This window comes from Alligator sinensis, unplaced genomic scaffold (genome assembly GCF_000455745.1).
Source record: "Alligator sinensis unplaced genomic scaffold, ASM45574v1 scaffold607_1, whole genome shotgun sequence".
NCBI classification, from domain to species: domain Eukaryota; kingdom Metazoa; phylum Chordata; order Crocodylia; family Alligatoridae; genus Alligator; species Alligator sinensis.
In genome coordinates this window covers 830,358-846,804 of record NW_005841935.1, presented here as the reverse complement: position 1 = coordinate 846,804, position 16,447 = coordinate 830,358, and the positions used below count along the sequence as shown (strand labels likewise).

Genomic DNA, 16,447 nt, shown 5'->3' with positions numbered 1-16,447 from the left:
GGAAGCTCTTTGAGAAAATTATCCAGGAGCACATCTGTGAAGGAACAGCAGCGGGGATGATGCTCAGGGGCAACCAGCATGGGTTCATTAGCGGCAGGTCCTGTCAGACCAATCTGATTGCCTTCTTTGATCAGGTCACAAAATCATTGGACGCAGGTGTCACGGTGGATGTAGTCTTTCCGGACTTCAGGAAGGCCTTTGACACTGTCTTCCACCCCATTTTCATTAAACAGCTAGGTGACTGTCAGATGGGTCACAAATTGGCTAGGGCGCCGCACCCAGAGAGTGGTGGTGGACGGGTCATATTTGACCTGGAGGGATGCGGGCAGTGGGATCCCCCAGGTCTCGGTCCTTGGGCCCGCACTGTTCAATTTTTTCATTAGCAACTTGGACGAGGGGGTGAAAAGCACCCTGTTCAAATTTGCTGACGACACCAAGATTTGAGAGGAGGTGGGCACGCTAGAAGGGAGGGTCAGGATACAACTGGACCTGGACAGGTTACAGGGGTGGGCGAATGTGAATAGGATGGGATTCAATACTGACAAGTCCAGGATACTGCACTTGGGCAGAAAGAACCAGCAGCATACCTATAGGCTGGGGGACTCCCCTCTCGAAAGCACAGTGGCAGAAAGAGATCTTGGAGTCACCATCAATTCTGAAATGAACATGGGCCACCAATGTGACGGACACGGTCAGTAAGAATAACCGCACCTTGTCATGTATCCAGTTGCATCATGAGCAGGTCCAAGGAGGTGATCCTCCCCCTCTATGCGACACTGGTCAGGTTGCAGTTGGAGTACTGTGTCCAGTTCTGGGTGCCACACTTCAGGAGGGATGTGGCCAGCATTGAGAGGGTCCAGAGGAAGGTCACTTGCATGATCAGGGGGCAGCAGGGCAGACCCTACGAGGAGAGGCTACAGGACCTGAACCTGTTCAGCCACAAGAGAAGGCCGAGAGGGGATCTAGTGGCCATTCATAAACTTATCGGGGGGACCAGGAAGGAATGGGTGAGACCCTGTTCCTCCAAGCACCTCCCGGAGTAACAAGGAATAACAGCCACAAGTTGATTGAGAGTAGGTTCAGGCTAGACATCAGGAGGCACTACTTCACAGTCAGGGTGGCTAGGATCTGGAACCAGCTTCCAAGAGAAGTGGTGCTTGCTCCTACCCTGGGGGTCTTTAAGAGGAGACTTGATAATTACCTAGCTGAGGTCATATGAGCTTAAATGTATCAGGGGTCATATAAGCCCAGTATTCATTCCTGCCCAGGGCAGGTGGTCAGACTGGATGATCTGCTCAGGTCCCTTCCGACCCTACACCTATGAACTAGTCAACAGCAGCTCAAGGGCTGAGAGGACAGAAACCAGAGTCGGTGATTGGCAGCTGGAGTACAATAAATCTCTTCTCCATTAATAAAATTCCCCTCCCTTTTTCCTGAGTCTGGATTATACTGTTAATCATAAGAGTTGTTAGATAAGTTATTACTTAGATAAGAATAGGATTATTCATAGTTGAATTTGCTATCAGTATTTGTAGTGTGAGAATGTATTTTAAACTGTTATACTTATCTGTTGCTTGTGATTTTACAATAAACTGTTTCTATTCATTTCAGTTTATATCCTGTGTGAGTGTTCTAATTAATCATGGCTCACCTATTGCTGGGTTAACTAGGCAGTGATCAGATATGCCCTGGTTAACCTGCCGGGGGTCAAAAACCACCCCTTATTGACCTGGACTAGGTAGCAGCTGCTGATTAGGCACTTAATTAAGACTAATTAAGTCTGGGGTCAACAGTGGGATTCAAGTGGAATTCAAATCCTGCCAGGAAGTGGGGACTCAGCCAAAATAATTTAAATTTATGAAAAAGCCTGAACCACATACTCATCCTCTGAGACCATCTTCAGCCTGTTCTTGCAGATAGTCATGAAAACAGCATGAAGCAATGAGAGAGGAAGCAGACAGTGCTTGTGTGTCAAGCAAAGGCACCCTCACCTGCCAACATCCACCCACCTTATTGCCAAGTAACCTTTCTTAAGTAGGTGAAAAAGGATGTTTTGCTTATGAAAGCAAGGACACCTCTTTGCTAGGTGGATACCTGGTAGAACGTGAAAAAAAAACAAAAGCAGGAACAAACCCTACTGCATTGGTCACCAACTGGTGGATCTCGATCAACCAATAGATCTCAGAGCCTCTTGGAGACTATTAGAGGCTGCAGTGGGAGGCCCCACCCCTAGCCCAGCAAGTCAGTCCATGGGTGAGGGACGGTGCTGTAGAGGCAGGAGTAGGGGTAAGTTGAGTGGGGCCTGGCCGGGTGGGCAGTGGGAGGATCGACCCCAGGTGGCTCATCCAGAGGCAGTAGCTGAGGCTCCTGCCACATCCTGTTGGAGGCCCCAAGGGGCACGTGCCCCTCCCCCATTTGTATGCAGTGGAGGCAGCTGCAGTTGCAGGCTGGCCTTTGCACTCCGAGCCCTGCTGCAGCCTGCTTGGGAGCAGCCTGATACCACGTGTGTCCCACCGCTGTGGGCAGGCAGGGGATAAGGCTCAGCCAAGCGATGGGATGCACGTGGCATCAGGCCATTCCCAGGTCACCTGCAGCGGGTTTTGGGGTGCAAAGCCCAGCCAGCAACTGCAGCTGCCATCGCTGCATACAGATGGGGGAGGGCACGTGTCCCCTCCTAAACGCTGGGCAGTGTGGGTGGCTGCAGCAGCTGCGAAGGAGGGAGGAATTGGGGCTGAAGCAGGGGTAAGGCCCTGTACAGCCAGGGCGTGGGATGGAACTGCAAGTGGCTTGTCTGGGGGCCACAGGGATGGGGGGGCACGCAGTCTTACCAGCTGGGGAGGCTTGCCCCCAAATAATTTGTTCTCCCTCTGCCTCGACCTGCCCCCCCCTTCCCTCCCCACAGACTTACCTGCTGGGCAGGGGTGAGGTAGATCTTGGGTTGCTTTTAAATGCGAAAGGTGATCTTCTACTTTAAAAGGTTGAACACCACTGCCCTACTATACTAAAATGCTCCTACCCTCAGAATATAAGGCAGCTTGGCATCAGCTATTTTCCATATACACTGTGTCTTTATTTTCGCAGGAGGAGAGTTTTTCCTTCATTAAATGAAATAAACAGTCTTTTGTATTTTTAAGAAGTGAACAACTATTTATAAAACATATAGTTCTCTTTCATTTACTTTTATAAAACAGCACAAAGGAAATGTGGACTTCATGAGACAGAATAATCACTTCCACAGAAACTCAACTGCTTTAGTCAGGTACAATATTAATGAAAGGATTTTACTAACCTACAATGTACAACTAGTTTATACCAAGTATTAAAACAGTTCTTTCCGGGCACTTGAACTAAAAAAAGTTACACAAAATTATACATTTGGATGTTATAAAAGCATGACTGCTACCACCTTTGTCACTAAGATGTGTACTCTGAAGCTAATTAAAAACAAAAAATTAGGGTTTCCACAGTTTCAAGAGGCCATCTTCGCTATAGGTAGCAATCAAGTTCTGATGGGGATGGTGAGCAATGCCAATTACATCCTTTTCATGAACCTAGAGGACAACCAGAAAGAAAATTAATGCAAATATTCTGTGTATTACTACAAGCCAAATACCTTTCTTCTTAAACAAATGCTACAGAATGATAGGGTACAGTTTCAGAGACACTCAGTAATGCAGAGTACAGTGATAGAGAGGTTACTGGTCTCTTTGGCCATTTGTAGATGTTCTCACCATTTTTCTAAACCATGTTAACTGATTTACATCACACAGTTACAACCAAATTTCAATTCAAATTAAGGGTTAATCGATGATCACTGACCATCAGGGAGGTTTTTGTGCATTTCTGCACTTCAGGGTCACAAAACTGCATTCACTTGCTACACCTGATGGTAGACATGAGCAAAAGCAAATTAATTAATACAGTTTAACTTGCCTAGTTCAGACTGCCCTAGTCTGTATTAACTTTAATCTTCATTCAATGAGGATTAGTTCATTTGGACTGGAGCCAATTTTAATTCGGACTACAGACATCCACATGCACATAGTGATGGTTATAGTCCAGATTAAACCTAAAAAAAAGTAACATCTATAAACGGCCTCTAATGCCAAAGAAAACTTAACCTGTATTTCCTGGCTTGGTCACCCCTTGTATTAAAAGTTCTGGGCACTCAGAAACATCACCCTTGCCACAGTTTTGGTAGCTTATGATGGAGGATAGTGAGCAGTAAAGCATTATTCTTTTACCTATGTTTTAGAATATGTAAGAGAAACCACTTTAACACAGCTTGTGTGAAATACTCACTGTTAGAGTTCTCTCCAGCTTGCCGGTCACTGTGCTGAAACAGTAGAGCACAAAATCCTCACCAACACAGTAGATCCATTCTCCACGTGGGGAAAGGGCACAGCAGACAAAGTCACCACCTTCTCTCTTACCAGAGCTGAAGCTTCTTACAATCTAAGATGACACCCCCCCCCAAAAAACATTATTAAATTAAATTGTTGTAACAGCACTACATTTTTGGGATTAACAATTCAAACACAGTTAACTCCTATTTAGATGTCAGACCATGGTTTTAACAAAATGATGACCGAAATTGGAATCTGTGTCTTCCTAAGCTCCGACTACAGTCCCTGAATAACTGGTTTGATTTTCAGAAGGTCTGGCAGCTTCCAGTGAAGGAAGAGAAGTGGGTATTTCAAAGTCTAGTCCAGTAATTCTCAACCAGGGTGCAAAAGCACCTCAGGATCCTTTCAAGGGTGATACAATGTGCTCCTAACAATATTAACACTGTTAGGTTTACAAACATGATCTATAAGATAAACCCAGAGATTTCAAATAGAAATCCATAGCTGTGGTCCGAGTTCTCTGCAGAAGAAAAAGTGTTCTATTGTTTTTCTTTAGTAAAACAAGCGAGAAAAAGAGTGAAAACTAAGAGCTGCCATTTAGTGAAGGGTGACTTAAGTCTAAAGAGGTTGATAACCCCTGGTATAACCCAATAGCCAATTACCTACAGACCGGAAAGAACAGAATCTTAATAAATCTACCATTCATTAAGCCACTCGAAAGAAATGTCAGTAGGATCACGTACTTGTCCTTGCATATTCATGATGACAACTGTGTTTGACCTGTTACAGACAACGAAGTGTTCTGGATTTTTAGGCAGCAGAATCACGCTGTTCACAGTGATGTCTGTTCCTGCAGTACTGCCAAGAGATTTGAAGGTGTTTGAGCACTCTGTTGTCTTCACGTTCCAGATCTGTTATGAACAAGATAAAGAAAATGATTAAAAAAAAAAATCAGGCACACAACTGTATTTTACTGTATCGTAATCCAAAAGGAATCATGTTTTTTGAGTGTGTGCTATTGGAACTTAAACAGGAAGAGAAGAAGAAACACAAGGAAGAGTAATTAGATAGACTCAAAGGCCACATCTGCACATGTGGATGTTTGGTTCCCTGGGGACAACTAGCAGTAGTGGCAAGTTACCCTGGGTGGGGTAGGGGAGGCTTGGGCCAGCACTGGGCTGGGGGCAGTGTTACCTGGAGTACTGGGGGCCTCCTGGAGCTGCAGCAGTGGCAATCCTGCTGCGTGGAGATTGACCAGCAGCTGGAGTGCAGCTCCAGTCAGCCCAGCTCTGGTTTTGAGCAGTACACACTGCCCCTGTGTGCGCCGCTCTGCTTTTTAAAATTTTTTTTGTAGGGCTTTTTGATCCCTGGATGTTTAGGAGTCAAAAAAACCCACGATGCTGCTCCCTTGCAGCATGGAGAACAACTGAACTTGCAGTATGTGGTGCTGCAGACATATCTGTAACACCACATACCTGCACTTGTTTGGACATAGCCATAACATTTAAAAGACCACTGCAATAAATCTCATCCAATCTCCCATAAACCACTGTCTAGAGAATTTTCACCAGAGGTTCTGTAGCAAGCACAGCACTGCTGACACTATACTATACCCTATTGTATCATGTAGATTACTTAATTCCTTTTAAACAAAACTGGAGGGATTCCCTAGTTTACTAAGATTAGGGAAAAGGGAAACTCAAGATAGAAATTTCTAGTTAATTTCAGTTAAGCATTCTGCTCACTCCATGCCAGCATGAACTCTGTCACTGCCCGAGAAACAGGCAAGGGTACCTAATGTGTGATAAAAGCCCCATTTTTTGAGCTTAGATACTCTCTATCTTCCTCTTTACCTTAAAAAATGACACCACTGTCAAGTCTCTTATCAAAAGACACAGATAAGGTCATGTGTTGCTTTGGCAAAGTAGAGGAGCACATATTTCTGGGAAGAATCAAAATGTACTTAATGTAGCACTCTGAAAACGAAGAAACAATGCTACCACCTGTCCCCCATCAACAGTCTGCTGCATATAATGAAAAGAAAGTGGCTATAGTTAAGTCCTGGACTATAGGTATTTTTAGGGATATTTTACTTTTGAGATAACTTCACTTAGTTATTGCTACAACATGCAAAAGAATATATACAGTACTCTTCAGAGCTAACAGTCATTTTACCTTCACTGTGCCATCAGAGGACGCACTGATAATATAGTGACCATCCTGTGTAAAAGTAGCTTCATTGACAAATGAAGAATGACCACGGAATTCCTTCAAGGTTTTTCCAGATTTTAAGCCATGAATCCTGTTATGCAATAACACCACATTAATACAGCCATTAAACTACAGACAACTTGAAGACAATTTAATTTATATCTAACGTACAGAGAAAGTAGTAGAATAAACAAACTGATTACAGCTTCTTCAGATGCAGTGATAACATAACATTTTAAGATAAAGCAGTGAGTAAATGAAAAAGACAAACATAAATGGAAGAAATATTTTTAAAGCTTAAGAATTTTACAAATGATTAATGGGTTACAGGACACATGGCAGCTTCCTTTTCATTTGATTTTCAACTGAATTTAATGACCATAAGAACCAGGCTGTTGGCAACAGAAACTTAAGCTTTATTGACTGCCTAAGATAACAGTACAACACACCATGATTCAGTTCTGACTAATATGAAGCACAAAGAAGGACAGTTCCATGGCTCCAGTGCAGTTAAGACTCAGTCAGTCAGTCAATCAGCACGATGGAACATTTTTTTTTTTTTTTTTTTTTTTTTTTACCAACATGGCAACCTACATGGTAATTTAGGTATGTATGACAACAGTGACTTCAGCACCTGAGTAACATTAAAGTACCTAAGTCTTTTCATTCCCAGACTGTAGGAGAAATAACCTGCCTAGGAATTACTCAGGGAACAGAGATATACAAGAGCTTTAAAGGAAGGTGAAGTGGGAAGATATCTGGCTTTCATCTTTGAATGTGATGGATTCTGTGGTCACTTTTCTTAGGAAAGCAAGTTCTGCTGTTTAGTAGGCCCAGTCCTTCATTCACAAGCCAGCCCCATTGGGAAACAGTTTCACTGCTTGAGTGCGTCACAGCAGACACTGGGACACTGTGCTGTTTGGGATAGGTTTAGGAAGTCCGATTCCTGATACGGCAATGAGGCTGTGAAGCAGGGGAAAAGGTCCCCACTCCATTTATTCCTAGAAAGCAGAATCAGTGCTTCAGTTCCTAGGGCCAGGAAATTTAGCTGCCTGGCTAGCTCCTAAGTACTTTCTCCTAAGAGCTTTCTTCTGTGCTGTTGCTTCTTCTCTATAACAACAACCAAATGAATTATGATAGACATGGTTACATGTGACCCACTAAAGGCTGCTGAATGGTTGCAATTATGTTCAGTCTCAACTGGTGCTCAAAATGGTTCCATCTCCTACTAACCCTTGGGACCATACAGTACTAGCTGTGGCCCTTAGCTTGTTTCTTCAACAGTTATTATAAGATTTTATTTTAAGACGGTGAAAGGTACTGAACTGGGCCTCCTGGGAGGGGATAGATAGCCTATTGCTGAAATGGTTGCTGCTGAAACAAGGAAAAGTAAATGCTTCTAAACCAATTTAAACAGAGGACACAGGATAGGCACTACTTGCTCCAAACGCTGGAATCCAAATAGGTTAATGAAGCAGAAAGAATGGAAGTGTTCAAAAGCAAGAGTCAAGTTATTTCATTATTATTAACATCAGACACCAAGAACCAGTTTTCAGGTCAAACTAAAAAGAAACCACAAGAGGCTACTGGGAAGGGCTCCAAAGGAAGGACCTAAAGCTTACAGCTTCCTATGCAAAACAGCTCAGACTACACTCAATGTATAACTTACCTGATAGTCTGATCAAAAGAAGCACTTAGAATCTGACTACTGTCTTTGGAGAAACTCAGGCAGGTGACACCTTTACTGTGTGCTCGCTCGAATCTCCTCAGACACTGCCCACTCTGAATCTTCCATACCTGAGGAAGATCAGAGCAAGTGTAATTTAGAGAGCATCCAGAACTAAGAAAAGATGCAGAATACCTAATTACACAAAATACGTGGCAGGGGTAGCGCCAACGTAGGTTTTGTGCATTAGGGAGGTTTGTCTTTTAATAAGAAATGTGTAAGTTTAGCCCTTATCCCTGCTTTAAGTGCTGTACATATAGAATCACAGAGAAGTAGGGCTAGAAGGGATCTCCAGAGGTCATCTAGTCCAACACCATACCCGAGGCAGGATCACCCCTATCCAAACCATCCTATCCAATCCATAATCTAAACCAGGGGTAGGCAATGTTTTCTGGTCGGAGTGCTGAAAAACACCACAATGACTACCTCGGAAGGTGCCGGAGTGCCAGCATGGCAGAAAAACAAAATGAGGGCAAAGGGTACATGGAACAATGTCCTGCTTGGACCCCTTGCCCCCCCACCCAAAGCCCCTGCCCCCCAGCCCTACTGCCCCACAGCCTCTGTGGCTGCCAGCAGCTACTCTGGCTCTGGGTAGCTGCTGGAGCCCGGGCTGCTCCCAGCAGGGCTTGCAGCGTCCCAGCTCCCTGCTGGGAGCACCCCGGGCTCCGGCATCAGCTCCGCACCGGCATGTGCAGGCGCACCTCAGAGTGGGCGGTGGGGGAGGGCCTTTAAGCAGCACAGCCCTGGTCTCTCCCCCGATCCCGGCACAGAGGTGATGAGCCCGGCGCAGCTGTTTGTAGGGGTCTGGGCAGCTGCAGCAAGCAGCGGGCAGAGTGCAAACAGCTGCGCCGGGCTGCACAGCTCTGGCATCAGTTCTGTGCTGGCGGTGACTGCATGGGCACCTTGGGACAGACAGCGGGGCAGCCCGGTGCAGCTGTTTGCAGCCTGCCTGCTGCAGCTGTTCAGACCCCGGGTTGGCTACAAACAAGTGCACCGGGCTCATCACCTCTGTGCCGGAAGCGGGGGAGAGACCAGGGCTGCGCTGCTTAAGGCCCCTCCCCCACTGCCCACTCCAAGGTGCACCTGCATGCGCTGGTGCGGAGCTGATGCCGGAGCCTGGCACAGCTGTTTGGAGCCTCCCGGCTGGAGCCAGCCCCTGGGCGGTGGGGCCCAGCGCCTGAAATAATTGCCCACCCCGGGGTAGCTGCTGCCAGCTGGGATCCCAGGCTGCTCCCAGCAGGCAGCTGAGACACTGCAAGCCCTGCTGGGAGCAGCCTGGGCTCTGTCGCTGGCAGCAGCTACCCAGAGCCGGGGCTGGCCGCAGTGTGCCAAGCAAAATGGCCTTGCGTGCCATGCTCGGCATGCGTGTCAGGGGTAGCCAACCCCGATCTAATCGTTTGGGCTAGGGACAGACCTTCAAAAAGCCTGAGCCTGAATTGATTCAAACTCTGCAGGTTAGTCTAGCCTGGCTAGGCTAAACTGATTTGTAACCACGCAGACATCCTAGAAATGCAGGCACATGCCTGCAGTGGCTCAGGATAGAAGCTGAGGGACACTAGAGCACATGATCCAAGCACTTCACAGGACAATTTAGCTAACCATGTTAATTTTATTTACGCAATGTACGTCAACCTTCCCAACAAAGGCTCAGGGCAGTTTAAAGCAATAGAGAATAAATAAAACAAAATAAAGCCTTAACTTGCATGTTTTTTGTTTTCTGTTTTCAAGTCAGATGTTTCAGATACCTTAGCTTTACCACTTTAGTTGTATTAAAACAGAACTACAGAGGTTCACTGACAATAGAAATCAGGACATTTCTCATGCAAGTCTAGCATACAGGAACAGGCTGATTGCATGAATCACTCTAGTCAACAGTAATTGGCATGAATAATTAAGTGCCATTAGTAACTTGGACACCACTTTCTCCAAAGCTCTGACTTTCCCCTAAAAAAGCCAACTTCTCATTGATTCTCTCACTTTTATGTAAATGGAAAGTGTTCAGAATGCCCTCCAACCTAGGACCCTTTTCTTGCTTGGAATTCTAAGCATGCAGTTTATCTAGGAATGGTTTTATGGATGCCTGAACTTTTTCTGGAACAAAAAATTAAAAAAGGATGTCTACTGTACTCCCATTAGGGCATACTCCCCACTCCCAGTCATAGCTAAGGAACAGTACCTCTCAGCAATGAAGCTGCTATTAAACTACAGCAGTAATTCTCAACAAGTGCTGCAGCACCCTAGCGTGCCTTCCAAGGATGCCACAGGGTACCACACAAAGTTAACATCGTTAGGTGTGCAAAAATGATTCATGAGATAAACCCAAAAAGAAGTCCATAATATTAAAACAATTCTGTCTTGCTGTGGTCTGAGTTTTTTGCAACAGGAAAATTACTCTATTATTTTTCCATAGTTAAAAACGTGAAAGCTAAGAGCTGACATTTTCCAAGAGGCATCTTGAATCTAATAAGGAGTCTGAGTCTAAAAATATTAGGAATCACTGAACTAGAGGGTCCACTAGCTCAAACCTGTATGTAATTTTGTAACAGGGAATGTCAAAAGCTCCTGTTACATGAAGGTGGAGACTATAATAGATAATGCCCACAAGCTGGAGCAGGCAGCTGAACCTGGGCTAGCTGCAGGAGACTAGGCAGCTAGGTAGCTAAATGGCTGAAACTACTACTTGGTAGTTAGCTACAGAGCAACAGACTCATAGGACAGGACAACAGGTAGGAAACAGAGAAATAGCTGTAATTCAGCCAGGAGAAGAGCAGTAAGCTGCTCATTAGTACAGAACAAACCTGTGACCAGCCAGGGGAACACCTAACCAGAGGAAGAACCAAGGGAAAACACACCTGGGTGCATGAGGCAGAGGGACCAGTGCTGTCCTCCACTCCACACAGAAATGTGGGGTGGAACATTTTCCTGAAAAAATGCCAGTGCTTTATTTTCCTATAGGAAATTTTCCATTTCTAAAAATTCATTGTTTCATAAAATTAATTTGTCACAATGAATGGATGACAATACAATATTAGGCAAGCTTGGTAGTTTCAAAGTTGTAATTAATGTTTTTCAGGTGATTATCCCTAGGAAGTATGTGAGAGTACATATATGTTTTATTGATGTGTAAACAGGAGACTAAATACACTCGCATAATAATCCAAACCAAAAGTCAAGTTATGAATTCACCTAATTGGCTGTGCAGGTCAAATCAAAACCAAAGCTAAAATTCTTATTTCATTTCAGACTGCAAGTGAAAGCAAAACCAAAACTAAAACTGAGATTACTTTTTGTTTCACTTTCAGTTCAGCAAACACACAGAACAGTGTTTCTTTTCTTTTCTTAAGTTGGGGAAGTTGGAAGTGTTTGCATAAGATCTGTTAGTTTTTTAATGCTTTTGGTTTCAAGTAGTCATAATGCTTAATCAGAAAAAAAATTAGTGTGTGGCATCATTATAGTGAAATTCAAGCCACTGAAGGAAGCAAGCTGGTAGATGTAAATACTGCAGACAAGAGTATGTTAACAATGCAACAGGAATGAAGAAACATTTAATAACATGTAGAAACTGTTCTGAAAGAGTACAAGCTGTATACAGAAAGCTAATAAAATGAAATGGTAGAACAACATCATTTGAGAAAAGTCTACTTCAGGAATCTTGTGCAAGTAAACAAATTAATATGTTAAACAACATACAGTACAGACTACCCTCTATATTGTTTTAAAACATTTTAATTTGAAAAGTTGTTAATGCAACTCTGGACTATTATTTATTTATTTAAAATATTTCTATACTGCTTTTCTGTTTGCACTAAGCATCCAAAGTGGCTTAGGCTTAACAATATATTTTTTTAAAATTACATAATACACAGTTAACTATTTCAACCTAGCAGAGCGAGCTTAGTCCTCCGGCCGATGGCAGAGGTCAGACTATACTTCCCTTTGGCTCTGCAGTCCCAGGGCAATTGAGCAGCAGGGTGTTCTTTGTGGCAGGGAGAGGGGAAGCAAGCAAGTTCCCTGCTGCTTCTCCTTCTGATGGATGAGGCCAGACTTGAAAAGTCTAAAATAAAAATCTTTTCCCCCTTTTGTTGCAGGAACTTGATAGCTCAAGTGAAATAGCAGATTTGCAAAAAATGGAAAATGCCATGTCTTTGGGAAGAAGCAACAGTATCCTTGCTTTCAAGATCACTGCCACCAGATATGCAATCTACCATGAATAGCTGTTTAAGACAGTCATGCTTTTTATCAAGCTTTGTGGACAAAATGTCAAATGAAGATCAAGAAAAAGCAGATGAGACGTTCGCTTGAGCTATATTTGCAGGTGGTACACCTCTTTTCATAACTGGAAATCAATACTGGAAGGAACGTTACAAACTAATTTGCCCATCATATAAGTTACTGTCACGTTATTGCTTATCACATCCTCTCTTAGAGAGTATGACAGAGTTCAAACAATGGTTATTCAAAGGATTGGTCAAGCAGATTCACTGACTCTGTCAGATGGATGGACTGATATACAAGGAAATTCTTTATTGATCATTATGTTAGCAACACCTGAACCAACATTCCTGAAAGCAACTGCTACCAAATCTTCTCGTCATCCAGGTGGATACAGAGCCGAATTACTGAGCGAAGAGATTGAAAGTGCAGGTCCCTCCAGGGTACAAGCCCTAGTAACTGATCATGCAAGTAACATGAAAACTGCATGGCAAATATTAAAGGCAAAGTATCCTCATTTAATACTATCTGGCTGTCTTGCTCATGGGTTCAATCTTCTGGCAAAGGACACAGTAAATGCGAAGACAATGAAGACAATATTGGCAAAATGCAAAGCGATTGTGAAGGTATTCAATAGTCAGCATGCTTCTAATCAGACTTTGAAGAAATTACAGAAAGAGAAGCAGGGGAAGGAAAGTGTACTTCTATTGCCAGGAGAAACTAGATGGGGCTTGGCCTCAAAGTGTTTAAATAGTTTGCCGCGCACAAAGAACTGTTTGCAGTGTGCTTCAATACATGATGCGGTATCCCAGATTATTCCTGTGAACATTCAAAAGCAGATTCTCGACAACGATGTGTTCTGGATTTGAGTTCAAGGAGCATTCAATTTACTATTACCAGTTTCAGTGGCTATTAAAAAACCTGAAGGCAATACACTAAGCCTTTTAAATATTCCAGAGATATTCTGACAACTGAACGAAAATCTAATTGAGCTTTTGCCTTCTTCACCTCTACCCAAAAAAGAAGTAGTAAAACAAATGTTTACTAAGAGATCTGAGTTTTGCTCTCATCCAGTTCATCTGGCAGCAAACCTTTTGGATCCTCAACAGAAAAGACAACATTTATCAGAAGATGAATTATCTACTGCTCTCAATACAATTATGGAAGTAGCTAACAATGTCCCTAAAATCGATGAAATAGCCGTGATGACAGACATTGCTGAGTACCGTGCAAAAGAAAAACTTTGGAGCAAAGACATAATTTGGTGGGCAGCAAAGAATAGGTCTCCTCTCACATGGTGGAAGGGAAACTGTAGCACCTGATTGTTGTCCAGGAGCCTAAGCATTCCACCAGCAGCAGCTTCTTGTGAATGGAACGGGAAGGCTTTCAGCTCAATCAAGACCAAAAAAAAAGAGGACTAGCAAAAGAGAATTCAGTTCAAGTAGTTTTGAATCAGTAAAAGCCGAGTTATCCGGCACCTTACAAACTGGCATGCTCTTTTAACCAGCATGCCGGCTTGTAAGGGAAAAGCGAAACCAGAAGTGCCCACTGTGGCACTTCTGGTGTCGCAGAGCCCCCATGGCCTGGGAGAAAGCAGCCTGTGCTCCCAAGCCCCCATGGCTCGGGGCACAGCAGCCTGCGCGGGTCCCCCCTCCCTGTCCCTCGGGGCCCATGGGGCCTGCAGGAGGGGCGGTGATGCGGTGGTGACACCCCAGATGCGGTGGGACAGGCGGCAGCACGAACAGGCAAAGATGCCTGTTTGGGCTGCTCAGTTATTCAGCATATTTTGTTATCTGGCACCCTCCATTCCCTGTGGGTGCCAGATAACATTGCTTTTACTGTACTCTCTTTCTTTTCCCTGTAGAGGCCAAATACCAGTCAAAAACATTCTCTCATATTCACACAGATTAAACAGGCGTTCTGTTCTTCACCATTTATGGACTATTCAATTTAAGGACTAATTTCACTTTCATTAAAAAAAGAAAAAGAAAAGAAGTCACTTTCAGGTACTTCTCTCTTTACAACAGGCTATCACGACTGTGTTCCCAACAGAAAGTTGTAATGCTTTTTTCACTATTTAAAAAGACAAATAAATTAAAAGAACATTTATATTAAGTTTTATAATTTTTCTTCATCAACAAACAAGCTAAATGATGGACCCCAACTACTTATGAAGCTCTTAAATTTTCTGCTTTCTGGGGGTAGGAAAAGACTGATAATATAAACTACAGAAACATACACAAGAAGTCGGGTCAATCTTCCTAAGAACAACTTTTCCACCATTCTCCAATTAGCAGACAGAACACCATTGCTGATCCAGCTGCAATTATTTCAGTACAGCGCATCCTAGTGACAGAATCCGCAAAAGAATAGGAGTATTGACAGGTGTTCACCTGTAGTGCTACAAAGGCAAGATCTGCAGTCAGGGGCTATAGGGGCCTGCTCCTTGGGTACCCCACTCCTCAGGGGGGCACCCTGTCCTCTGCTCTGCTGTAGAAGGGGCTGTTTGTCAGTGATCAGCTGTCACCTGCTGAAAAGCAACACGTGCCAAGACAGTTCCCCTGCTGCCTGCAGGGGTGGCAGAGGTAAAGAGAATCACTCTCCTCACTCCCCCAACCCCTGAAAGTGCTGCTGCCAGAGACCCAGCTCTTGCCAGGGCTCTGGTAGCCATTTTGGGAAATCCCGTGACACTATCACCACTTCAAGACCCTTGGCATCTTGTGAAGCGCTAGCAGGAACTGTCACAGTACCACCATCATTTCAAGAGACCCAGCTCTAGCTCGCTCACTGCTGGGAGGATTACCAGGAAGCCAACCACTGCTCTCCTCCCACCCCTTGTGGGGGGAGGCGGGGGGTTGTTAGGGAGAAGGAAAGGGAGAGTCGAAGACTGTGGGATATTGGTGACCCCTGTGGTGCTATATGCAACTGTATAGGCACCATACACAATGCTACAACACCCCCCGCTGAAAACCAACAACAAAACGAAAGAAAAAAAACAACCAAAAACACATTCAAGCTGTATCTGCTATTTTGTCAGACCTGAGGAAGGGTGCTAGCTACCAAAAAGCTTGTCTATATCTCTCCCAACTATACAGTTGGTCCACTAAAAGATATCACCCACACAAATCCTTGCATCTCATAAGGTTGCAGTTTCACTCTCTTCAGAATGCTACGAACAGCCTGAACAGCTGTACGCTTACTTTCTGTAGTGCTACAAGGATGTAGATAATGCTCAAATGTAAGGCCTTCTTACAGTCTAGGTTATAGAATATGTTACACACACTAAGTGCCTATGGGAGTCTGAAGGGCAGTTACAGAATATCTATACTAGTTCCCTTTCAAAAAATGTATTAGTAAGAAAACTTCCAGTCTACCAAGAGCAAGTGAATCTGTTCTAGAATTATCATTAAATACATACAAAGATAGATTGTGCCACAAGATCACAGCAGCTAAAAGCTCTGTCCACCTCTTCAGTTTAACATGAATTCCTTTTGCAAGAAACAGTCATGCTATTTTAGTCCACATGTGTTCTGAAAGAATGTCCTTGTACAACAACTTTGAGAATGTTTCATAGTAGCTAGGGTCAGGAGGGACCCGAACAGATCATCTAGCCTGACCCCCTACCACAGGCAGGAATGAATGCTGGGTTCGCAAGACCCCAGACAGGTGATCGTCCAACCTTCTCTTGAATTTGCCCAAGGTAAGGGCGAGGACCACTTCGCTGGGAAGTTGGTTGCAGATTTTGGCCACCCTAACTGTAAAATATTGCCTCCTGATCTCTAACCTAAACCTATTCTCCATCAGCTTATTACCATTGTTTCTCATCACCCCAGGTGGTGCTGGGGAGAAAAGGGCTCTGCCTATTTGCTGTTGATCTCCCCTGTTGAGTTTGTAGGCAGCCACCAGGTCCCCCCTCAGCCTCCTCTTGCTGAGGCTGAACAGGTTCAGGTCC

At 44.2% G+C, this 16,447-nt stretch overlaps 1 protein-coding gene across 1 annotated transcript in view; it reads right to left on the bottom strand.

Annotated features, from left to right (window-relative positions):
* Positions 1-3,158: 3,158 nt before the first annotated feature.
* SMU1 (SMU1, DNA replication regulator and spliceosomal factor) overlaps positions 3,159-16,447 on the bottom strand; it is a gene marked incomplete at its 5' end in the record, with an annotated part of 24,348 nt that continues 11,059 nt past the window's right edge. The window contains 5 exons of the mRNA XM_025199088.1: positions 3,159-3,551; positions 4,303-4,455; positions 5,090-5,257; positions 6,522-6,648; positions 8,227-8,354. Coding sequence (XP_025054873.1) covers positions 3,453-3,551; positions 4,303-4,455; positions 5,090-5,257; positions 6,522-6,648; positions 8,227-8,354 — 675 coding nt within the window. The remainder of the gene's footprint in view (positions 3,552-4,302; positions 4,456-5,089; positions 5,258-6,521; positions 6,649-8,226; positions 8,355-16,447) is intronic.